The following is a 25,050-nucleotide window of genomic DNA, read 5'->3' on the forward strand; positions in this document are numbered from 1 at the left end:
TTCTATCATTAGCATTTTAACTCTTAAGGGTAATTTTAATTCCAGATGTGTGTAGTCCATGTTTGTCAATTTAGTGGCTTTTAGAAAAACCACTAAGATCCAGCTTTGTCCTCAGCAATTAGGGTCTAATAGAGTAGAGTTCCCTTTAGTTGTTTAATTATTGGGTTACCATTTTATATAGAAGGGAAATGTCATTTTTAAACGATTGTGTTTGTAGAGATTCTCAATCATTCAGGATATGGTTGTCCCAAAGTTGCTTTTTCGGGAGGCAACTGGACTTTCTTGTTTTTTTCTTTTCTTTAAAGATGTTTCACTTCTCATCCAAGAAACGTCTTCAGCTCTGACAGGATAGTGGGTAAACCTCCAAGTGCTTCAAGGATCCTCTAAAAGGATGCAAATGACCAGCTGTCTGCAAGGAATACAAATCCTTCCATTCCCCACTGTCCTGTCAGAGCTGAAGAAGCTTCTTGGATGAGAAGTGAAATGTCTTTAAAGAAAAAACAAGAAAGTCCAGTTGACTCCTGTAAAAGCACCTCTGGGACAAATGATGGTGCTCTTTTGGTTGAAGTTTATTTTTATTGTATGCTTATTGTATATTGCATGGGTTATACTGCTTAACTGGCTGGGTCTTAGGCAGCATATAAATTTAAAAAACAACAGCAATTTACATCTCTCAATTAAAAAAGGGCACACTGATTGAATCCACACATACTCTGCCCATTCATTATGACTCCTAAGTTCCTTAGAAGAACTCAGTGTATTATAAAGGCCAACATCAGCTAAAGAATTAGCTGTGATTACACATTTTTATGGATAATAATAGGCTTTGGGCATCTAATGTGTGGAACAAATAAATACATGCATAAATGTATTTCAAATTCTCAGTACAATAACACTGGTTTGACATGAACAAAATTGCTCTTGTTTTGTTTTGCATTGAGTTCAACCTCTGTTTGGCATCTCTAAACAATTAGGTATGAATCTTAGCAATTCAGAAATTAAACAGCATATGATAATAGCCCTTTAAATTAACAAATCTCTGCAGGAAAATTTTTATCTCAGTTTATCCTCTCCTGGAATCATTTCCTCCCTTTCCCATCTCAATAGAAAGAAATAGTGATATAAACTTTTCCAGCCAGGTGCTTAACTCATCTTTCCAAATCCATGTTATAAGAATTAGCTCATAGGGATAAAAAATGGGTTATTTTGAGATGACAGCAGGGTTTGTTCAGAAGAGGTAAAGAACTTGGTGCTGAATGGACAGCTCCAGAAATTTTATACAGTTAACTTGGTTGAATTTATAAAATAGGATTAAAAAGAGAGAAAGCGTTCTTAGCTGCTAAGTCCTCTTGAGTGTAAGAATACAGATTAAAGCTTCCACAAAAGGTAGTTGCCCAGTCACTCTGTGTTAATGTTTGTAATTTAAAAACAATGCATTCTTTTTGTTTGACAGAATTCTCTTTTAATAATACAGCTGGGCCATAGCTTCTGGCATAATTAATATTAAAAAGACATTGCACATATTACAGATATGGTCATCAACAGAATTCAAATTGGATATCAATAACAGGATCTTTCCTATGTATATTCAAATCTGTATCCATTCCATTATAACTGGATATCCAAATAGATAAGATTATTTGATAATGCAATAAGCCTATATCTTCTAGGATAGCTAATCATAGCATACAGGAAAGCACTGCTGCTCACAGAAAAATAGTTATAGATAAACAAATAGTAGCATTGAAGCAATGAAAACCAACTCCCCGCTCATTTAGAAAGTAATTTTTAAAAACTGCTGATAAATGTCTAGCCAATCAGATATGTGTGTGTCATAAATCAAGATTTCCCAGCCTTTCTGGCAATGTGCATATCTGGAGTTTTAAATGCATATCGTGATTGATTTCATTAAATCAGTATTTCTCGACCTTGACAGTTTTAAAACGGATGGACTTCAGCTTCCAGAACTCTCCTGCCCATATTGAATAGTTGCCACTAAATATTTGCCATGTTGCATTTGGCCAATCATAAAACACTTTATGTACTAGAAGGGGAATAAAGCACAGAGCATACTAAAGTTTTTCAGATTGCCTGTATGGCCTACTTGAGAAAGAGGGATATTGTTGTAATTACAGACTATGCTTGAGGCTAATGCATAGTGAAGTATTTCCTATTCATTTAAGAAATAGCAATCTTTTTTCAGAAAGGAATGTCAGCTGGTGAAGACTGGGTAGTACACTTTTGTGTGCTGCAGCACTGGTTCTACCCCCACCTTTTCCTCTAAAGACTTGGCTGTGTGCCTTAGCCTGGGATCCTGAGTGTGTGAGGGGCTGTTTCTTGATTATATATAGTTTATAATATCTCATGTTATTTGCTTTTCATTTCTTTTCTGTTCTGTGGTTTGTTTTTGATTGTTTATCACCCAGAGTCACTGATTTGAGTTGAACAGCTATATACATTGATTGAATGAATAAGATTATTTAGTAAATTTACCTTTCTATCAGTTAAACATTTTCTTTTAGCAAAAACTTTGGGCTACTTTTAAAGATCTGGGGATCACGTGGCCTGCAGTATCAAGCTGTGCACCATGATACTAATTGTTTAAATCAGTTTGATTTTGGTGTAATTCTTCCATATCTGTTCAAGTGTTGTATGTTCTTTTCTCATATGTACCTTTTCTTTGTTTACTTTTAGAGCTGATGACTTGTGTGTAATTTTCCAAAATTGCTATTGGGATTCAAAGCTATTTGAGAAGATAGGCTCTCCCTTCATGGAGATCATTCAACTGAGATAGGACATTCCAGCCATGTGTTGGGAAAGCAATAACTCTAAATGACTACCTTGATCAGGGAGGCCAGCTCAAAGGGCCATACAACTCTTTCCCTAAACCTGCAATAGTGGTTGTAGTCCCCTTACCTTAGGCATGGCTTCCCTCATTTCCAGGAATAGCTTAGTTAAAAAGGAATGTCCCAACTATCCTTTTTTCAAAAGGCAACTGGACTTTTTCCTTGAATATATTTCACTTCTCAACTTAGAAGCTTTTTTTAGTTCTGATTGAACATATTTTAAATGAAACGGGAGAAGAGATTGAGTTCTGTTCAGTTTGTTTGGACTCATGCTTTGGAAAGCACCCATAACACGTCAATAGCAAAGTTGCCTTTACTATTGCATGTAGACAAATTCTAAATATACTCCTGAAGCTGACCAAATTTTCTGAGCATTTGTTTGTGCAGTGTGTGAAATTGTTTTTTTTTTCACTAGCTCCCGAATTTCTCAGGTTAGGCCACATCTCGAACTCTCATCTTCCTCAGCCAATATGGATGTGCCGTTAGAGATGATGGTAACATAGTTACTAGATCTATTTATGTACTGATTTTTCATTTCAAGAAAAGATATTTCAAATTATGTCAGATTTACATCTTCAGAAAAGAAATTCATAGAAAGAGTAGTGGAGGCTTGTAACCAACTATCATGGAGGTAGTGGCCCAGTCATCAGTAACTGACTGAAATATGCTTGAGATAAACATTCGCCAATCACCTGACAAATATTAAAAAAAATAAAAAATATTCAAATTCAAAATAAGAAAAAACTCAGACTTGATGGACCACTAAGTCTTCTGCTGCTGTCAGTTTTCTATGTTACTAAAAATAGATTCTTCTAGTTTCTTTAGCAAGGCATGGTGAAAAAAAGGGGATGGACTTACAAGAATTTCACCAACTGAACTACTTGAGCTTCAGAAAGGTTCTCCACTTTTGGAGAAACAAGCTGATCAGGTGGTTATATTTATTAAAAGGGGCCTATACTGTATTCTGACTCACTATAAAGCAGGGCTGCAGGTCCATAATCCAAACACGGTAATAGCTCATGAATGAAGGCAAATATGCATGTCCTGGTGACTAATCCAAATTTGATTTCACTGTAATATTTATTTCTCTAGATAGAAAAGAAAGCAAGGAAATTGGGAATTATCATTCTGCAACTGGTTTCTAATGGAGAGGTGGTGAAATCCTTCTGAGTTCTGCAATATCCTGTACCCTAAGTCCTAGCTTTCAAAATGTGCCAGAGATGAAATTTGAGTGGCAAATGTGCTTCTAAAGATCAGAAGTCCTTAACAGAAGTTGCTTCAATGGTATTCTTTCCCCGAACTAATGTAATTAGTGAAGCCACCAAGACTGCACTATTAAAGTGGGAACACATTATAAGGCGTTCATTGAGTTTTATTTCTTAGTATACATGCTTGGATTCAAAGAGGTGGTGCTATTAATCAACAGCCTGGTACAGCAAGTCTCTGGTACTAAATTACCGACTAAATCACAATTGATTTGAGACTGTAACATTCCCAATGACTAGTATGACTAATGACAAAGAATTATAGGAATTGTAGTCAAGACTTCAATAAGCATCACACTCCTAATTTAGCAAGTGGCTTGCTTACATACATAATTATCTAATTACCCTAAAAAAGAAATACGCGCGCGCACACACATTTATGTTGAATTCTGTATCGGTCAACAGACTTGTCTTCTATTTGTCTTCATACGATGGATCTTCCTTTATTTTTAGCAACTCATCAACAATCATCTAAATTGTTCATTTATATAGGTACTTCTTGACTTGCAGCTGCAATTGGCATCAGAATTTTTGTTACTAAGTAAAGTGACGGATAAATGAGTCGCACTTGATTTTATGACCTTTTCCCCCATATTGAGTGAGTCACACAAACACTAAGCAAATCAGGCTCTCCCCCTTTGACTTTGCTTGGAGCTGTGAAGGTCACAAATGGTGATCATGTGACCCCTGGACAGTAAAGCTGTACTATATACATGCTGTTTACTAAGCAACTGAATTTTGATCAGATGAGTGTGGGGATGCCATAACAATAAGTGTGAGAATTGGTTGTAGGTCACTTTTTTTCAGTGCTATTTTAACGTCCAACAGTTGTTAAATGAATGGTTGTGAGTCAAGGATTATCTGCATCATTTATCTGAGGAGAATGAACTGTGTATAGTTGTAGTTTAAATATTATTATCACTACAAGAAAAGCTGCAAATGAATGTTGCAATTTGGCAGCATTCCTGCCAGGTAACTATGTCCATTCCAGAGTGCTCCATTCTATTCTTACTCATGTAAAATTTTGTAGCCCAATAAGGATGGAGCACAGCCCCATCCTTATTGGATTGTTTCCTCACATCGATCTAACACCATGCTTCTTCTAAAACAATTGGATTCCCCATCTTGTTTGTTGACCGCCATTTCACTACACAGCCATTAGCAACAGTACCAGAGTTTGCTATTAGAAGGGCAGATTGATTAGCTTTTATTAATGTACACATTGGACTAAGTGTAGCTTTCAGGTCTTCCAATATCAAGCCAAACACTTTGTTTTTCATGGTGAATCAGTCAAGTCTTGGAAATATACATTTGCAATATTACTTTAAAGGAGAATATTTGTAGCTCAGGGTTGAAGTGAAGGATCCTTGGTGCTCTCTAAACTTCATTGTTTACTTGCAGATGTTATATTACCCAAACTAGGTAACATTATCAAGGCTAGCGACTAGCAAGGAAACAATCAAGCATAGACAGCACCAAAGACCCTTCACAATACTATTTTGCATGACAACAGTCTAGAAACACAAATGACAAACTACATTTTCACAGGCAAACTTATAGTTAATCCCAAATTATTATTATTATTATTTAAAAGAGAGACGGTTTGGTGTAGTGGTGGAGGTACTGGCATAGAATTCAAGAGATTGTTAAGTTCTAATTCTGCTTTAGGCATGGAAACCAGCTGGATGACCTTGGGCCAGACTCTCTCCCTCAGCCCAACCCACCTCAAAGGTTGTGGGGGAAAAGAAGAGGAAGAAGTATTATGTACATTTGCCACTTTGAATTATTTATAAAGTAACGAAGGCAGGGTTAAAAAATCTAATACATTTCATACTTGTTTACACCTTTTACCTCCAAATTTGGTAACCTTATTCTTTTTATGAATGATGTGGTAGACTTTTGTTCTACTTGAAAGCATGCTTTCTGCGTTCCATTCAAATATTTTCAACCCCTGTGATGTTGAGTGGCCTTTCCATGAATACATCAAGGCAAAATTTAAATGGTTAAGTGAATCACACAGTTCAATTCTGAATTGAATGCCCCCCTCGCCCCCCCCCCTTTTTTTTTTTACAAATTCACTTGCTCTTAGATTGTCCTATTGCACAGGAAGGGCAATCTTTGGCCCATGAAGTTACCTGTAGCCTTGCATTATTTTATTTTTTTGCACTTCCTGGAGCCCCCTTCAGTTGACAAATTTCTGTAGCAAATTGTTGAACTCCAGTAATATGCTGTTGGGGTTGTTGTTTTTTTTTGCATTTAAAAAAATAAATAGCTATTTGTGAAATCTCTGATAAGCTTAAAGTTTATTGTTGCTTTAAGAGCAACAATAAACTTATTCCCAATTTCCCTATGGGGGTGAACATTACAATCCCACTTCATCCAGAAACATCACTGTATCACTGCTGTGTCCCAACAGTGATTCTCAGATGTAGAACAATTTTTAAAGGAAGTGCAATTCTTCTCCCTAATCTGTTCCTATTTTCATTTGACTCACAGCATTAATCTGCCTTGATATTTTCATAACTCATTTCTTCTGCAATCGAAAAGTGAAGTCTATAAAAGGCAATAATGGAATTTAATGGAAATTATACAACCTCATCTTCAAATCATATTAATATCTCTCAGTGTATGACTTTCTGGAGCAGTTATCCATTTGTCTGCATACATTGCAGACACCATAAAAATGCATTCCATGCCATCTTTCCATTCCTGGCTATCTTGTTGGGTGATGGATTAAATAGCTCTTGTTCAAAAAAACAGAGAGAAGGAAAAAGGCCAACATCACGATGAAGAGAGGATTTTATATTTGAATCCTCACCAATGGGTTACATCCTATCCACCTATCTATACAAAAATTTCCTCTTGCTCTTCTATAAGGATTCTTTTGAAGAACATTTTTAGCTACGTCAGCCAAGTGCATTCATGCAAGTTCCTCCCCTGCAACGTTTGAAAAACTGAACAGGGTTGGAAACAAAATCTTGCTATTTATGACCAGATGGTTGGACAATTGGAATACAAAACCAGGAACAATACGTACGTACATACATACATACATACATACATACATATATATATATTATATACATATACATTTATATTTGTGAGATTAAATTTAAGATGTTTTCTTTTAAATCTGATCTGCTTTTCAGAAGAATTACTGTTCCCTGTCCACCTTTCATCCAGTTTAGAGTATTTTGTGTATCTCTTATACTATCTTGCTGGATGCAGATCTACTTAATCTGCTGTAATTCAGTATGGAGATGAAGGAGAGTCTTTTCGAGCTACTTTCCATGGTTTTCATTTTGTATGTATGGGAATTCCCATGTTATTAGGAGAATGGCACAATTTCTCCTGTTGTGGCTATTTCTGCAACTTCTTCCATCTGTATGCATAAAGAGAACATAGTATAGGACGTGTTATTTTGAATGACATCACTCAATCATACACATGTAAGTTCCTACCGAACCTGGATCCTTCAAGCGTCAGACAACCAACTCCATTATCACCCCAGCGGTTGATGGAAAATGTGCTGCAACAAATATAATACATAAAGGGGACTGAGGCTGTAAATTGGCTGAACTAGACTTGCAGTAAACTTTTGAGCAATTCACAGAGCACTAAAATGCATATTCCCCACGTTATACGTGCATTAACATACAATATGATTCTTTTAGCTTCAAGAGCAGTGAGCGTTACGATAGATATGTGAGAACAATTTACAATGTGACCCTTTCTATATAAAGGATATAGGAAAGTGCCCCTTCCCAAATCCTTTGATTCCCCACTTCTAGGATAAAGTCTTGGACTTTATCCAAGATGTTTTTAATTTTTGATTACTGAATCCAAAATATTTGCCATGCTGAAGTTCCTTTTCCATAAATCATGGCATGTGGATAGAATACCCATTCCATGTATAAATTAAACATGGAAAATAACCAACCAAATTGTCACTGTTTGACCAATGTGAGTATATAAACAGATCACAGAAATATGCAAAGGTTAGCTTAATTCTGGGAAGTGATCTTCTTGAATACTCATCTTATATGTGAACAGTTTTCACCCATCAAACCTTTGAATTCCAAATTATAAAGGATAAAATTATTTTTTATCACAAATAAACTACACGTCCTCATTATGGGATCTGGAAATTTCTAGGTGTACCCTGGAGAAATAAGTGAAAGAAACCATCATCCTTCAAAATATACCAACTTCTGTAATGCTGACCCTGATATTCAATCTCTTTCATCACCAGTATCTTTTTTTCCACAGCAGTATTAATCCAAGAACACATCTCAAATTATAGGAAGGAAATATCCTGGGATTTTCTTACCCACAGTGAAAAGTGCATGAACACATGGGGACCAGAACATGACAATTCTAAAGGAAACCTAGACTTTTCCTGACAGAATACTATTTTAAAATAATTAATTCCAAGCTTTTGAAATGGCATAGCTCAGTTCTTTTGACAAAACGGTTACTTTTCCAGCAACAACTTTACAAAATATACTTCTACTGCCACTTCTTGTGGTAGATATTAAATAAATGAGATGCCATTAAAATACTATCAAACTATCAGACTTAATATTACCAGAATGAGGCTGGTATCGTCCAATAGGTGGTGCTGTGATTGGATGAGAGAAATTGCATGATTTGAAACCCTCCCCCCCTTTACATTATATACTTTAAAATAAGAAGACATTCTAGAACAGTTGTTTCTGGAAGTTTTGCCAACCTGATATCTTCTGGGTGTCCTGAATTACAATCCTCATCTGCCGGCTTGGAACCATGTGACCCCATGGAGAACACCAGCATGGAGAACACCAGCAAGGGAAGGAACTTTCATGTTTTTCAACTCTCATGAACTTACTTTATATGCAAAATCTTAAATGGGGACTTGATTATTAGTGCATGTTTAAAAATTATTTAAATAATACAACATTCAACTAAACTCCAGGCACAAGAATGAGTCTAATTAACTAACAAGAAATATTCTGTCTAAGAAAGTAACAAGGATAGACATGTCTGGTTTCACACATCATGTACACTATGGTATGTTTACTGTAGTTTATTGACTAAGCTTGGATTGTGCTGGATTTACACATGGTAAATGTCCAACAAACTACAGTATAGCTTGGTATGTTGTATGAACCAAGCCCATTAATAAGAGAAAATATTTTTGGAGATCTTTCTTGAGTTTCAGCATGCTACACTTCACAACAAGTCTTGTTTTTTCCTTACTCTCTTTAATATTATCCCTGCATAAAACACTGGCCATTAGTCCCAGTTACATAGATCTTTCAAACCAACATTGCGATGCTTATAAACTGACCATAAAACTGATGGAATACAGTAGATTTCAAGACTTGTGGTGCTTGTAAGGACTTGCTATTCCATGGAAATGTTCTTTTGCAATCTCTTTTCTGTGGTGTAATATTTGATTCTGAATGAATAGCTTTTTGGAATATTGCTTCCTAGCTCATGATTCATAAGCATGCAGGAACATAGAATAACAACTATAGCATTCCGCTTTGCTTCATTAAATAGAGGGAAAGGGGTAGGAGACAAAAAGAGTTGAAGTCAGGTGGCACCTTGGACAGCTTTTGTAACCCACCAGCATCTCATATAGCTCAATACTGCTGTGGCATAAGATCTCCCAGGTAGCTAAGATATTGTAGCATTTTAGACCTTTCTGTGGTTACTGTTTACACTAATTGTTCCTTCAGAAAAGAAATGTGTTGAAGTTAAGATACTGACAGGGTAACATGTGCAACACATGATATTGTGTCACTGCCAGGGAGAACAGTATGCCAACAAGAGAGATGAACTCTAAATCCCAGCACTAAATGGATCTGTGCAGTGGTCCTCAGACCTGATGTAATGAATGAAAACAAAATGCAATAACCCTTACCATTAAATTAAAAAGACAAGATTCATTGTACACTTTGCTTTTGACCACCAGGGCTTTGTTTTCACGTTTTGCTCCTAATTAGTTCCAGATTCCAATTTCCCCAGCAAACCCTGATGCTGACAGTGGTGAGATGGATCCAGCACAAACTGGTGGCCTTTGGAGATGCAAATACAGAATGGCAGTTCCATATTTTCCTAAAGTTTCTGGCTTCATTTCCTGGCTACAGCTGCCTTGATATATTTGCTCTCAGCAATTACGTCTGAACCCTCAAGTTCTTTGAGAGAGTCCAGTTTGTTAGTCTCCAGAATGTAGATTCCCAGGAATCTTCCAAAATAATATGAATAAAATGTAATGAGGAAAAGAAAAACAGGCTGATACTTCTTCCCTGATGTAAAAGTCAATCATGATGTCTTTTTCAGTTGCCAACAGGGTTGTCCCAAAGATGGTCAGCAAAACCTCCTGCTGGCTCACTTGTTAGAAAACAGATATAGTTCCCACCACAAAACATAGAGAACAATGGATTCCAAGTTGTCCAAAGGATGGAAAATTAAAGATCTTCCCATCTCAAAACTAGACAAATGTCCCACCCTCCACCCCACCCAGCTCAAAAGATTAAGACTCAGGAAGCAAAATGAAAACCACTGGCCTTATTTGTCACCAGCAGAGTCTTTCTATGTTCTAGTTGCCTGCACAACTGAAGAGCCAACAAGTCAATGTATAGACATGGGGCATTAGTCCCAATCCGTAAAGATTCTCATCAGGCAGATGGGACAGAAGACATACATCACTGAACACAGTTGACCATCTTCCCACCCTCCATGATCTGTTTCTCCAGTTGACACAAGACGCACACCAGACACAGAAACTGACAATGATTCATCACCATCAAGAGGTGGGTTGTGTCTCTGCCGTCCATCTAGAATTTCACCACCCCACCTGGTCTTTCATAGCCTCATACTCAACAGATGACAAGGTCATCTACTACTTTTTCTGTAGTAGTTCTTCTGACAGTGCTGGGCTTTACAGTATTTCCCCTGCAGTAAAATTAAGGGAACGAGGCACAGGATGAGGAAGAATAAAGACTGGGCATGGGTGGAAGAAAATTCTAAAAATGTCCCTTGCGAATAATAGTAATAATAGTTAATAATAAGATGAATTAATTTCTCTGGTTGGTTTATATGTTTTTCTGCTCTCTCTCTCTCTTTCTCTCTTTTTAAGTCGTGTTGGAATTTTTCAAAGTCTGCAGCTTCGCCTCCAGTTCAGAGATCTGAAAAACACATAACAGAAAGGGATAAAGAGAAATTCTCCAGGCAGAGTAAGGAGTGTTCGGGATGGGGAAAGGTAGGTGGACTTAGGAAAGAAATACAGGTAATGTGGCTGGAGACACCAATGGTTTCGCTGGCTCAGAGTGACAGATAAAAATGGCGAGAAAAAATAATTAAGAGCAGTGAAGGAAAGTAAGGATAATGCTAAAATGTATATGAATAAAATTAGGAGACCTTGTTTACTGCAGATTTCAAATGACTTAGGCCTTTAATCTCTTTTCATGTCATTTTCATTCCCTGTTGCACTGCTATATATCAAGTTGTTTATAATTTGCTGAATTACCTTTTCAGTACCTCTTATTACTAAACATGCTGATTGGGATTGAAGGCATGAATTAGAAAAATCTGCAGGATTGCAAGTTATACACATGACACAGATATTTCCACATTACTTACTTTCTTATTCATTAATAGAAAGAGAAGAAATGAGCCTCTACTAAAATAAAAAGACTTACCTCCCATAATAGTGCTATTATACTTTCAGATCATTAACTGTTATATGTGAGAGGATGTATGTAAACTCTTGACAATAACAATGGATTATTTGGATATGGGGCTGTCCTTGGGGACAAGAATTCCATTTATTAAAAGAAGTGGGTGTACTATCCACATCCACAAAAGATCTGGGACTTGTCCATCTAGCTGATTCAATACAACTATGTTTTTGGCATTACAAATAAACTTTCCTGAATTGGTGTAATTTGGCAACATTTATCAATGCTTCAATTATATCATGTATAGAATGTGACTTCTCTGAAGAATATGAAAAACTTCCATTGATTAAAAAAAATGGAGTTAGCCATATAGGCAATGTGCTCTCCAAGTCAGACTTGAAAATTTTATTTATTTTTCTCATCTTGGAAAGAGATTCTTTAAAAAAAAAAACACCACAAAATCTGTTTTAAAGCTATTCTGAATTAACAAAGGGGAAAAATGCAACTTTGCTGCCAAATATCACAGTCTTGGAGAAAAGTTCTGAAAAGCCTCAAAAATGGAGCTTAGGGTATCTATAAATTTCATGAACCATTGTTTATTCACTTTTGGAATAAATGAATCAACCACCCTTTCAATTGAAGTTTAAGTAGTAGGGAACTTATGGGTATCCAGATGTTAGACTACACCTATAAGCCTTGATTTTTAGCATGCCAATGAAAGACATCACAAAGACCCCACTTCTGTTTTCAAGCTTGGACTTAACAATCACAAAGTTACTGTCGTAGAAACATTACTGCAGTGGGTAAATAAATTCAACATCTTTGAAAACTCAATTTTGGCGATCCTTCCTTCTTACACTTGTCCCAAAATTTCTGCCAACGTCCTTTATTTATTTATAGGCTGCCCAATTCCATCAGCACTGTCCATCAAGGTACTTGTTTTAGAAACCTTGTGAACAATTAGCTACTGTGCCAAAACAGAGAAGGAAAGAATGTTGATCAGCAACATACATGGGGAGCAGGTCAAGGAGAAATCAATGGAGCGATGATGATGAAAGAACTGTTTGGGGAAAAAGAGAACATCATGGGAGCAATCACTGGGAAAGCAGAGCTAAATCCTTGACTTTGTGGCTTGAATAAAGGTTAAACTCCTTTAAAAAGGAATGGAATTATAGTGCAATCTTGTACTTTTCATAATAATGTAATGTATGTGATGCTTACATTGGTTAGATAAAGATTAGACTGTCCAGATTTCAAAAACTGTCAGGGAATATACTCTTAGTTAAACTTTGTAAAGGAAGGAAAATTTGGCATAACTAAGCCTGAATATTGCAGAAGAAAACAGAGAAATTAAAAAAAAGAATCTGTTATCTACAATCTAGATTGAGGCAGCTCATTTGTATCATTTTTTAAAATCAATCGGTACCTCACACAGGTGCAGTTCCACACCAGATTATAATTTTGCACACAATAAATCTCTCTAGGATATACCAGCTTGGATTCTTGCCTGGTCTATCCCAATCTTACTTTGTCCAGACACCACAAGCATAGCAAATATTCCCCAATTCTGATAGTTTTCCATCTGGCAGCCCAGGAATAAAAAATATTGCATCAATTTATGTAAAACTAAAGTTTAATTCCTTCAAAAAGGTATTGCTGACTTTACCTTTGCTAACTTTAGCTTGTATACCTCTGAACCTCACTCTTTTCATCTGTAACTAATGATCAGTGGATCTGTTTCCATGACCAAGGTCAGGATGTTGAATAAGGGGAAAGACCTAAATGGTTAGGTTTTTAGGGGCTGAATTTCCAACAATGCACTGCAGGGGGAGCTAGTGAATAAATAGCCATTAGCGTTTCCAAGATATTCGCAGAAAAGGTTTTCGCTTTGGTTTTGGCTTCCATATCAGGCATTCCTATCACAGAAACTCGGAGCAAAAATGTGGCAGATTCCTCATGGCCCAGTAAGGAAATCATGGATGGATATAAACAGACAGACAGACAGACAGATTTGATCATGAGATCTGTTGCAGAGTCAGCAAGGCCTGGCATGTAATTCCCACTCAGAGCAAATGTATATGAAGAAGGAACAAATCCTAAATTAAGATTGAATTCTAGAGATCTATATGGGATCTGATATGCCCTGATGTAAAATCATATAAGTTTCTCAGATTGCAGGACCTGGGGGGGAAGAACAATGGATTCAATGTCTGAGGGAAATTTCTCTGGTGGAAGCTTCAGAAAGATAAAAAGATGTCCTCTATGCAAATATAGGATCCCGTATGAAAAGGGTATGAGATGCAATTATCAATCAGATAGAAGGATTCAATATATTCCCCTCTCTTCTCCCAGCTGCTATACCTTAACTAATGATTGCTTCGGATGAAATCATCTTAAGATCAAAAAATTCATGCCTAGCAATAAAAGAGTTCAGAAAGGCCAGTGCTCCTATTTACAGCTAGGTTGTTCTAACAGCAAGAGTTCTCTCATGTGTCCTGAGGCCTCTCTATCTCTTTCCATTCCCTTTCCTTTTTCTCATCCCTTTTGGGGGTCATGGTAAGCCCCCAGCACTGTCCTTGACGCCCACCTTCTCTTGCAACTTGTCAACTTCCTCCTTGTGAGCCAACTCCGACTCCTCTTGGATGCGACGCTGAGCTGTCTCTTTCTTGAGGAACTCTATTTCTCTGCAAGTGGAAAAAGAAGGTTGGGGTTAAAAACCAAAGTCAGAAATGCAGACACTATCCAATGATGAAAAAGGATGGATCACGCTAGGGTCACAAATTCTTTTAGGCAAAAGAATGACATTTGCATTTGAATGACGTGTTGCAAGCTAAAAGAATGTACAAAAAGTTAAACAGGCCCAGTAGAAAAAATAAATTTTATTTAGTATATAACAATTAAATTTTAACTTAATTAAATATTTGTCTCTATTTAAATAATAATTTCCTCTTTTGTTAACTAAAATGGCAATTTAGTAGCAACTTCAGCAAGAATTGTGCAAACTATGCCTAAATATTTCAGGGAATATTGAATCTAGAACCCTCTAGCTCAGATGAATGTTCTGCTTTAAAAAAAAATCTAATCAGTCTATTCAACATACCCAACAGAAGAGACACGTTCATTTTGAATGCTTTCTCTGCATCAAAAATCCTCATAAGTGAACACACAAAATTAATATATTGGGCACAAAAACAACAATCTCTTTTTTTCTCTTGAAGTATTATTTGCAAGAAACTGGGTAGATACCGGTAGCTGGGTAGGTAGGTAGTAGATTATATACATTAAACATATAATTCCATACCTATTGAAATGGACCAGCATTCTCAATCGTTTCTAGATTCTATCCAACTTATATAAATCAGACTATAGTTTCTGCCTACAATGAAAATATTCTGGGAAAAACCACTCATTACCAGTCCTCAAACTGTGAAATGATTCAGCTAGTACTTCACATATAACATAAAACTAATAAACAAAAAAGGAAGGGGGGGAGGAGGATCATTTTGCTTAGTTATTTCTCTATCTGTCTCACAGCCTTATCAAGAATGTCTCACATTCTTTATCAAGAATGCACAGCGTGATTTTTTAAAAACACATTGAAACCCACCAAAGGTGTTTTAAGAAACCACGTGGAGTTATGTTTATTTTGATAGGTGGTTTGATCAGGCATGCTGCTGCCCATTCTCAGTAACCTGATTTGTTCCATATGCGTACCAGTCCCATCGGATGGTATGGTGCTAATCCAAGTACTCTAGGCTTTGGGAAATGCTTATGATAGAACAGGAGTTGAAGGGATGGAGGTTGAAAATTATGAAGTAGATCTGGCATTCTAGTTCTTACTTCTGTTGATACTCCTTAATAAGTCGCTTAGCTTTGCTGTATTTTCTTTCCAGGGTCTGGTACTGGGCCTGGGTCTCTTTTAAGTGCTCATCCACAGCCTGGCACAAATTCTGAGCCTCCATCCAGTATCCCTCCAGCTTCTCCATCCGCTCCTTGTTTTCTTCTACACTCTGTTCCAGCTGGGCTTTCTCAATGCGCCAGCGAGCTTTCTCCTGTTCAATTGATTGTAGCTGTAGAGAATGTGAGAGGAAATACTTATATGTTAATTGATAAGCTAATTAGCTGCATTGCATTAATTTCACTTAGTGTAGGATCAAATAAATAACCAAACAGATAATGATCTTAATGAAAATCAAGGCCAAACAAAAACCAACAAAAACAAAGAACAAATCAAACAACTATTCATAGGCACCAGCAGCTCCATATCTTTACACTGGAATAAAAGCTTGGGGAATTCATATTGTTTACAAAGCCAGCAATTGTATTTAAAATCTGAATATATTTTGATAGGTTAATATAATCCTTTGCTGTTGTTATTGTGACGGTGTGTCTGACCCATTGACATAAATTTACATCCAACAGAAATTTAGGACAGGATGGGATAGGAATAGACAACTGGAATCTGATGGTCTCCATTTCTTTCTGAATTCTGCCCATTTGCCATCATGGCAAATAGTAGAGATTTGTAGAAATTACAATAAAAATTTTCAACCTAAGGTTGAAATATCTTGTGCTATGCTTAAAATCCTTCATAAGCAGCCTCATACAAAAGTTGCAACATTTCTTTCAGACATGGATGGTAGTGGACAGGTGTTAGTTTTATTGGAAAAGGGAAAATTAGTACTCTAAGCTTGATTTGGACTAGCTGTTGCAAGCTGGATTATTCTTGCTTCAGATGTTTTTAACACCAAACTAGCTGATTTAAGAGCCTTATAGCTTAAAACAGTGTGAAGGAAGTTTTAAGTGGACAGCTAGCAACTTACGCAGCAGAACTCTTGTTATGGGAAGAAAAAAAATGCTATGATTTATTGCCATTATAACTATTTTAGGAACCATTTTTTTAATCTATGGAATAGCTCATCTCAAAGATAGGTAACAACAAAGGAAAAAGCACAAGTAACATATTCCAATTAAAGTTCAAAGAAACCAGAAGGAATGTTCATGCAATAAAGTAGAAGATGCCCTCCAACTTTTGACAAAAGATCTAACCATGGGAAACAAGGAAGGGAAGCATAACAAGACAGAACTTCCAACTGATAGCATCCTAGCAGTTCAGTAGGAAAGTCAAAACACTGAAGACGAACTAATTATCTATGAAATAATTAATACAATTGTCATGGTGGCATTTTATATAGCTTATATGGGGGTTACTCCATTTTAACTGTACAAAAACCTTCCTTTTTACAAAAACTATAGTGCCTAGAACTACCCAGTGAGCAAAAGCTAAATATAGATTATGCCCATGTCCTCCCGGTTGGCTTCTTTGAAAATTCAAACAGAAGTCCTTCATTTGTTCTTTTGCCCATCCCATTTCAAATACTTTGCACAGCACTATTAAAAATAGTCCAGCTATTACAAGGCACATCCACAGAGCCAGTTCTTGCAGCTTTTCTGGAAAACACTCTCAAGAATGGATTTTGGCAAGTCTCCAAGGGAAGCAAAGGATTTTATGGCCATCACAGCCTTTATTCTTACCTTTCTTTTCAGCTGCTTTATTTCGGCTTCAGTCACAGCATGCTTGATCTGAAGCTGCCAAAGGAAGACATCGCGAGTTTAACTCCTTCCCTGGTTTTCATACATAAATCAAGAAGCCCCATGCCTTATGATTGCATTTCAGAGAGAAAGCGTTTGCTTTAGGATTTATTTTATTAAACAATAAAAATTAGGCAAAACGTTTTCTAAAGATAAATAAATAAACAAATTAAAAGGCCAGCTTTCATTTCATCTGGATATTTCCAATATGCTGATGAGTACCATGAAAAAAACAAAGTGCCATGGAAATGACCAGTAAGAACAGATTTACTTTGAAAGCATTGCTAGGATGTTGCTCTTTTAAGACATTTCAGTCGTGTTCAGGCTGCAATATTTCAACCATTAGTAGGCCATTTTGGTCTACTTATTATTCCCTCTCTGCACAAAATACTTTTTGTTTGACTTCTGTTATCTTTTTATAGGGACAAGAATTAAATTACAATAAAGCAATCACCACCTTCTGCAGAATTTCAGGTGTGTTTTATCCAAGTAACTTGCATCAAAGCATGCCAAGATCTTTTTTTAATACAGACACATACATACAGGTTTCTTTACTTTTATCCAGAATTAGAAGTGCCCTCTGCTAAAGCCACCAGTACATTACTGTTCTGAGAAGAGAAAACTGAGCAAGCAAGATATGCAGTATTATGCATGCATTTACTGAAGTCTCTTAACCTTCCTTAGAACAAACAGATAGGCAAGCCCAAGGAAGGTGTGGGCTCAGTTTTGCTCTTTCTCACCACTCTAAAATCAGAGCAGAGAATCCTGTCCTCTTCCTGTATCCTCTGGGCCATCCTAAGACTCCAATTTAGGACTGCTGTGACAATTATTTACATGCATTCTCCTTCTCTGTCTTTCACCATGTCAGTAAATCAACCCTGAATAGCCGTGACTGGATTGCTTAAATGAAAAGTTGCTGACACACATTCTAGGGTTGATGAGGGACCACTTCACACATTACTGGTGAAGCAATGAACATTAACATTTAATGTTTTCCAACCAATCATTTCCAAATCCTTCCCTTTTTAAATTACCATTCATACACTGCAGATGCTTGGGCTTGAGAGCTAACCATCTGCAGCTCTTCATAGTACCTTTCTGTAGTTGATGGGAAAGGGGGATAGATATGGATGTGCCAGATCTGCATACCAGACCTATAGAAAGCATTAAAAAAAGGTGCACAGCTATTTTGTGCACAAAGAACGCCAGGAAAAGTATTTGAGCTGTGCAAATGTTGTTATGACTCATTCCCAATTTCTAGTGTTTATCACTATCATTTGCAAGATGTATGTCTGAAGTCATCTTGAATAGACTAATCTAAATAGGGCGTTGGTACTTACCTGATACGCCCATTCTCTGTGAGCTGTGAAGAGCATCCAGAAGTGCGAGGTGCTTCAGTCTCTTCTGGAAAGGCTGGGCTTAAAACTCCGGGACGCTCCTCCTCCTCCACGGGACACCTCCTCAGCATTCCCCAGTTTTGCGAAGACTGAGTGCCAAAGTCCGGGACTCATCACCTAATCTAGATCCCTGACTGGAACGGAATCCCACCAGATGGAAAGAAATGGATGGGGCTGGATGCTCTTCACAGCTCACAGAGAACAGGCGTATCAGGTAAGTAATGCCCTTTCTCCCATGAGCTGTTCAGAGCATCCAGAAGTGGGACATACCAAAGCTTGGCCTGTCCTTAGGGAGGGACTCCGTCTGGATCAAAATCCACTCCCAAACTCTGTGGACCCTCTGCAGGACTCTTCTGCCAAATGAAGCGTCTGCTGAGGCATAGACATCAATTTTATAATTTCTGACAAAGGGAGATGGTGAAGCCCAAGTTGCCGCTCTGCAAATTTCGTCTATAGAAGCCCGTGTGGCCCATGCTGCTGATGTTGCCGCACTCCTTGTTGAGTGGGCTGTAATGCCTTGAGGAACTGAGATGGACTGGCTTCATAACTTTTAGCTATGGTGGCTCTCAACTATCTACCAATGGTCGTCGACAACACCTTTTGCCCTAAAGTGGATGGATTGAAGGATAGGAATAGAGCCTCAGATTTTTGAAATGCCGCCATGTGGTCTAGATAGATGCTTAAGGCCCTTCGAACTTCAAGTCGATGCCATTGATGCTCCAGTCTATGAGATGGTTTCGGACAAAAATTTGGAAGGACCAACTCCTGCGCTCTGTGGAAGGCTGAATTTACTTTAGGAGTGGACGATAGATCCAATCGGAGAATCACTCTGTCTGCATGAAATACGCACAGGTCCTTTCTCATTGACAATGCCGCCAATTCAGAAATTCTCCTAGCTGATGTGATTGCAATTAGGAAGGCCACCTTGTATGTCAGGAATTTAAGACTAGTAGTTTTTAAAGGCTTGAATGGGCCAGTTGTAAGTGCGGTTAACACCTTGTTGAGGTCCCAGGTGGGATAGCAGTGAATTACAGGGGGTCGTAATTTTGCAGTACCCTTAAGAAAGCTGCGGACATGTGGATGATGCGCTATGGAATGGAGGTCACCCCAGGTTATCACCGAGGCTAAGGCCGCCCTTGTCTGCGTAAAGTATTTGGGGATAGGCCCTTGGCCAACCCCTCCTGTAAAAAGTCCAATAATTGTCCTATTGTTGGGGCACTTGGGTCGATCTTAGACCCCTTGCACCAGCGACAGAAGGCGGACCACATGGCCTCGTATATACGATTTGTTGATGACCGTCTGGATGCTTGAATGGTGGCAATAGCATCCTCTGAAATCTGTTGGGCCCTTAAACGGCTCCGCTCAACCTCTATACGGCTAGACTGAGCCATTGTGGGTCCAGGTGAAGTACCAGCCCTTGGGAGAGGGAAACCTTCAATGGTGGAATTTTCCAAGGTTGTTCCCTCGACAGGTCCTGTAAATCTGCGAACCATGTTTGCCTGGGTCAGTAAGGGGTGACCAATATTAATTCCGCTCGTTCCTCCAAAAACTTCTGGATCAACCTGGGTATTACCGGGAGTGGAGGAAACGCATATAGAAGTCTGGGAGGTCACTGACATCGTAGGGCATTGATGGCCTCTGCCCCCTGAGTCGGGTACTTTGAAATATACCGGGGCAATCGGGCATTGAGAGAAGCAAATAGATCGATCACCGGTTGCCCAAACCTCCGCATTGCTTCCTGGAAGACAGACGGGTGTAGGCGCCACTCTGCCTGATCTATTGTGGCCCTGCTGAGCCAGTCTGCTTGTGTGTTTAAGGCCCCTGCTATGTGTCCTGCCTTGAGCGAAAACAGATTGGCCTCGTCCCACTTGAACAATTTGGCCGTCTCCAGCATCAGAAGTTTGGAATGGGTGCCCCCCTGTCTGTTTACGTGGGCCTTGGTTGTGATATTGTCTGTCAAGACCAGAACTTGGCGTGATTGGAAAAGGGGTAGGAAACTGCGTAAGGCCAGGTGAACTGCTCGCAGCTCCAACAGGTTGATGCTTTGTGATTGTTTGGAAATAGTCCAAATTCCCTGCACAGTGTGGGATTGGAAGTGAGCCCCCCATCCTACCAGGCTGGCATTGGTTGTGATCGTTGCCCTGTAAGGTTCCTTGAAAGGACACCCCTTGTTTATCATTTTTTCCGACCATCAGCAGAGCGATCGGAGCACATTGTGCAGTACCTTTATCCAGACGTTGGAAGTGGCTTTTCTGGATTGCTGGAAAGGTAGCAGGAACCATTGCAGCTCTCTAGAATGGAATCGAGCCCAAGGCACAATGGAAATACAAGAAATCAGTTTGCCCAACAGTTGAGACAGCACTTCCAGGGAAACCCTCTTTGAGGCTCTGATCTCTCTGGCCAAAGACTGGATACTGTTTAACCTGTCCTGAGAGAGAAAGACCTTGCCCTCCACGGTATCTATCACTGCCCCTAAATGAACTAACCTAGTTGAGGGGATCAAATGGCTTTTATCCCAATTTATGGAAAAGCCATGACCCTGAAGGGTCTCCAGGGTAATCTTGGTATCCAAGTTTGCTTGGTATCTGGAAGATGACAAAATTAAAATATCATTCAGATAACATTGTAAGCGAATAGATTTGATCCTGAGTGAGGCAGCCAAAGCTGCAAGGACCTTGGTAAAAGTCCTGGGGGTCAAAGCCAGACTGAATGGTAGGGCGATATATTCGTAGTGCCGATCAAAATAGCAAAATCTAAGATATCTGTAGTGAGCAGGTCTAATTGGTATGTGTAGATAGGCCTCTGTGAGATCTATAGAGGTCAGGACATCATTCTCTCTAATGCTGAGCAGAATGGACTGGGGAGTAGTCATCTTGAATTTTCAATAAACCAATGATCTGCTCAGATGTTTGAGGTCCAGAATTGCCCTCCAGCCCCCTGAACTCTTTGGGACCACAAACAATAGACAGTAACAGCTTTGACCCCGCTGTTCAGATGGGACTTCTCTAATGGCCCGAATATGTAGGAGATGATTGATAGCCTCCTGCATCAACGCCCTCTTAATGGGGTTCGTGGACCTAGGGCTCCTAATGAAAAAGTTCGGGGGAATTGAAAATCTAGCGCCAAACCTAATAGTGTCCCTGACCCACGCATCAGAGGTGGAGCTGTCCCATTGATCAGCAAACAATTTTAGCCACCCTCCAATGGGAACTGCTGTGAAGGACTAACTTGGGGCAATGAAAAAATCAGCCTCCAGTGCCTCTGGGGTTTCGTCTGTTTTGGCCTCCCCACTGACCTCTATCAGAAGATTCAGACGTATCCTGTCTAAAACTGGGCCTGTAATCTGATGTTCTCTGAGATCTGGAAATGTAGGAGCCCTGATAGTAGGGTTAAAAGGAACCCCTTCGAAATGACTGGGCATTCTGTTTTCAGATCTCCAAAAAAGAGGGGGAAGCACTTTTTTCTTGTTTCTATTCTCTATAAGGAGGGGCTTCAAGACACTGCCAAATAATTCATCCCCCGATATTGGGGATGATGCCAACTTGCATTTATGCTTGGTATCCGCCTGCCAATGCCTGAGCCATAGCAGTCTCCATGCTGATATGAGAGATGCTATGGCCCTAGATGAGAATTTGACTGCATTAAATGTGGCGTCGGTGGAGAATTCTGCTGCTGCAATAATTTTAGCTATGTCCTGGTGGGCTCTGACATTTGACACCGGCAATATGTCCCTCAAGTGGAAGAGCCATCGGAGGGAGGACCATATAAAAAAGGACGCCGCTGTAGCAGCCCTAATGGCCCAGGCATCAGAAACGTGTGCCCTATGGAGTGCCAATTCTGCTCTCTTTTCTTCTGGTCTCAGGGCTTCCTCGACCTCATTGGGAAAGGTTGAAGAAGAGGCCAATGCCACAATAGGCTCATCCACCTCCGCCGTTTTGAGAAAATTTGAAAACTCTGGTGCTAAATTATAATATCGTTTATCGTACCTATTGGGGCTGGGCATGATGCTGCTGATGCCCATTGATTTATTACTAAGTCAGCAAACATACTAGGGACAGGAATAGTTTCTGCCTCATTAGCCGGTTGTGAGAATATTAGATCGTCAGATTCATCCAGAGACCCTGTTTACAATGGATAAGGGTTTGATGTGCCTAGTTTAGCGGAGTTCTTTGCCTTGAACAGTAAGGATTTAAAGAGGTGCGGGAAAAAAAAGGCCAGAAAAAGTAGGTTGGTCAGGAATGAGGCCTTCGTCATCCAGCATTCCCCGTTCTAGCAAGTCAGCCTCTGACAACCCCAAGTCCACCTGATGGATCGACCCCCCTCCATGGGAACATCCTGATTCTCAAAGTCCACCTCCTCCCGAAGACCCTGGGCTGGTATGTTGGGAATATTGGGGAAAACCTGAGATTGATGCTGTCCGATATGTGCAAAGGATCGAGCGGACAGGGATCCCGCATCCGAAGTGGCCGAGGAATGTCTGGTCCTGATGGATTGTTGAACTCCAGCCGCAATGCCCCTTTGAATCGCCATCGCCATCCATTGCCTCATTTCGATGGGGATAGTCCCCTCCTCCTGTCTTAGGCCGGCGGCCGTAGGGGTGAAGGTTGCCTCTGGGATTGGCCGGGCAGTGCTCATTGGAGGAGATGTGCCTATGGGAGGTTGTCCAGAAACAGCCTGCCTGGGCTGGGTAGATAAGTCCAAGGGCCCCATCAATGGGTTTGGGTTCTGATCAGGTTGTTGTGTCATCTTGTCTGCCTCCCTGGCTCGTTTCTGCAATTGCCTTTCCAAAGCTAGGTGCCGTCTATGGGCATCCTTATCCGCCGCCTTAGAGGCCTTTTTGGGGCCCACTGGCTTATCTCGGGACTTATTTGACTTGGAGCAGAAAGTGTTGTCACCTTCCATTGTGGATGACTGATCGGATGGCCTCTGACTTTAATTTAAAAAAAAAAATTTAAATTATGGTGATGATTATTATTGTTGTTAACATTTGTACTTTGGGGTGATGCCTTCCCCTGTGGTTGAAAGTAGAATGCTCCTCCAGGAGAGTAAGATATTATACATACATACATACATACATACAAATATGCAGGCCCATATACATAGACATATGCCTATATCTATATATATATAACTGTGTATATGGTAAACAGTATCTAAGGGTCCCCAACAAGGGAAACCCCCAAGTGCTCCAAGCGAGAAAAACTCTGAATCCCTGGTCCCCAACAAGGGAAACAAGCTATACAGGCTCTGAGGGAATCCTTTCCTGTCAAATCCAAACATCCCGCAATTTAAATGGCACTTGCAGTTTCAGTCCGCAGAAACGATCCAAAGGCAATTGCAAAGAAATGCCTGTTTAATGACTAGCCTGCTTTTCCAATGTTAGCCAGACAAGGGAGAGCTAAACCCAGGGAGAACAAAGTGGAAAGGTACTGCCTCGGTCCCCAGCAAGGGAAACCAGTGAGGAATGGCGCCTGTGATAATTAGGCGCGAAGTTGAACCAGCCGTTGAAAAGGGCGGGAAGCAGAATCACCGTTGCTAATGTCTGAGCCATCAAATGAGCCGCTGGGGCTGAGGCTCTAACTTGCAAGTTAAATGCTGCTGTCAGAATGAAATGACAATGCGAACTGAGCCGTGGTTGCGAGTGCTCCACTCCAATCGCAGAGAAAGCGATTGGAAAGTTAGATAAGAGAATTGCCTGAGTGACAGGCTCTGCTATTTACAAAGGAAATGGTTTTTTTTTTTTTTGAACTAATCGAGGTAACCTAATAGAGGGACAAGGCAGAAAAAGCCAAATTAAATGATGAAGAATTTTAAAAGCTGAAATGACCCAAGAGCAAACCTGAATCAGAAAACCGTTCCAGCCAGGGAGTGCACAACGAAGGCTGAGATAAAACTGGGGGACGCTGAGGAGGTGTTCCGTGGAGGAGGAGGAGCGTCCCGGAGTTTCAACCCCAGCCTTTCCAGAAGAGACTGAAGCACCTCCCACTTCTGGATGCTCTTCACAGCTCATGGGAGAATGCATGATTCTTGGTCTTTGTAGAGATGAAGAAAATATAGTTTTATTAAGACTGCAGCATAATTCATATGTCCTGGTACCAACTGTAAAGAATATTTGTAATTTAGGATTGGATTCCTTGATGCTCTCTGAGATTAATTGCTAACATTGAAGATGTTACTGGTTAGGCAATAAAATATCTGTAAGAAAACAACCAAGGACCCCAGAGATAGGGGGATAGTTCTACTCTGAAGAGTGGAACTAAGAAGAAAATAAAATCTGCCTGAA

General features: G+C 39.4%; 1 protein-coding gene across 4 annotated transcripts in view; it reads right to left on the reverse strand.

The window, feature by feature from the left end:
• Positions 1-5,301: 5,301 nt before the first annotated feature.
• The window catches only part of PPP1R9B (protein phosphatase 1 regulatory subunit 9B), a 94,841-nt gene continuing 75,092 nt past the window's right edge, over positions 5,302-25,050 (reverse strand). The window contains exons 7-11 of one of the 4 annotated variants that reach the window (XR_015740462.1): positions 17,314-17,367; positions 15,619-15,848; positions 14,366-14,462; positions 10,020-11,286; positions 5,302-7,493 (exon numbers count right to left, since the gene is read on the reverse strand). Coding sequence is in view for 3 of the 4 variants with exons in the window: in XM_087918449.1 (XP_087774575.1) it covers positions 10,994-11,053; positions 14,366-14,462; positions 15,619-15,848; positions 17,314-17,367 (441 nt within the window). In the remaining variant the exon portion in view is untranslated. Of the gene's footprint in view, positions 11,287-14,365; positions 14,463-15,618; positions 15,849-17,313; positions 17,368-25,050 lie in introns of all 4 variants that reach the window. The other 3 variants (XM_087918448.1, XM_026710892.2, XM_087918449.1) reach the window with 3 other exon arrangements.

Source organism: Pseudonaja textilis, chromosome Z, assembly GCF_049901715.1.
Source record: "Pseudonaja textilis isolate UNSWEBS1 chromosome Z, rPseTex1.2, whole genome shotgun sequence".
Classification (NCBI taxonomy): domain Eukaryota; kingdom Metazoa; phylum Chordata; class Lepidosauria; order Squamata; family Elapidae; genus Pseudonaja; species Pseudonaja textilis.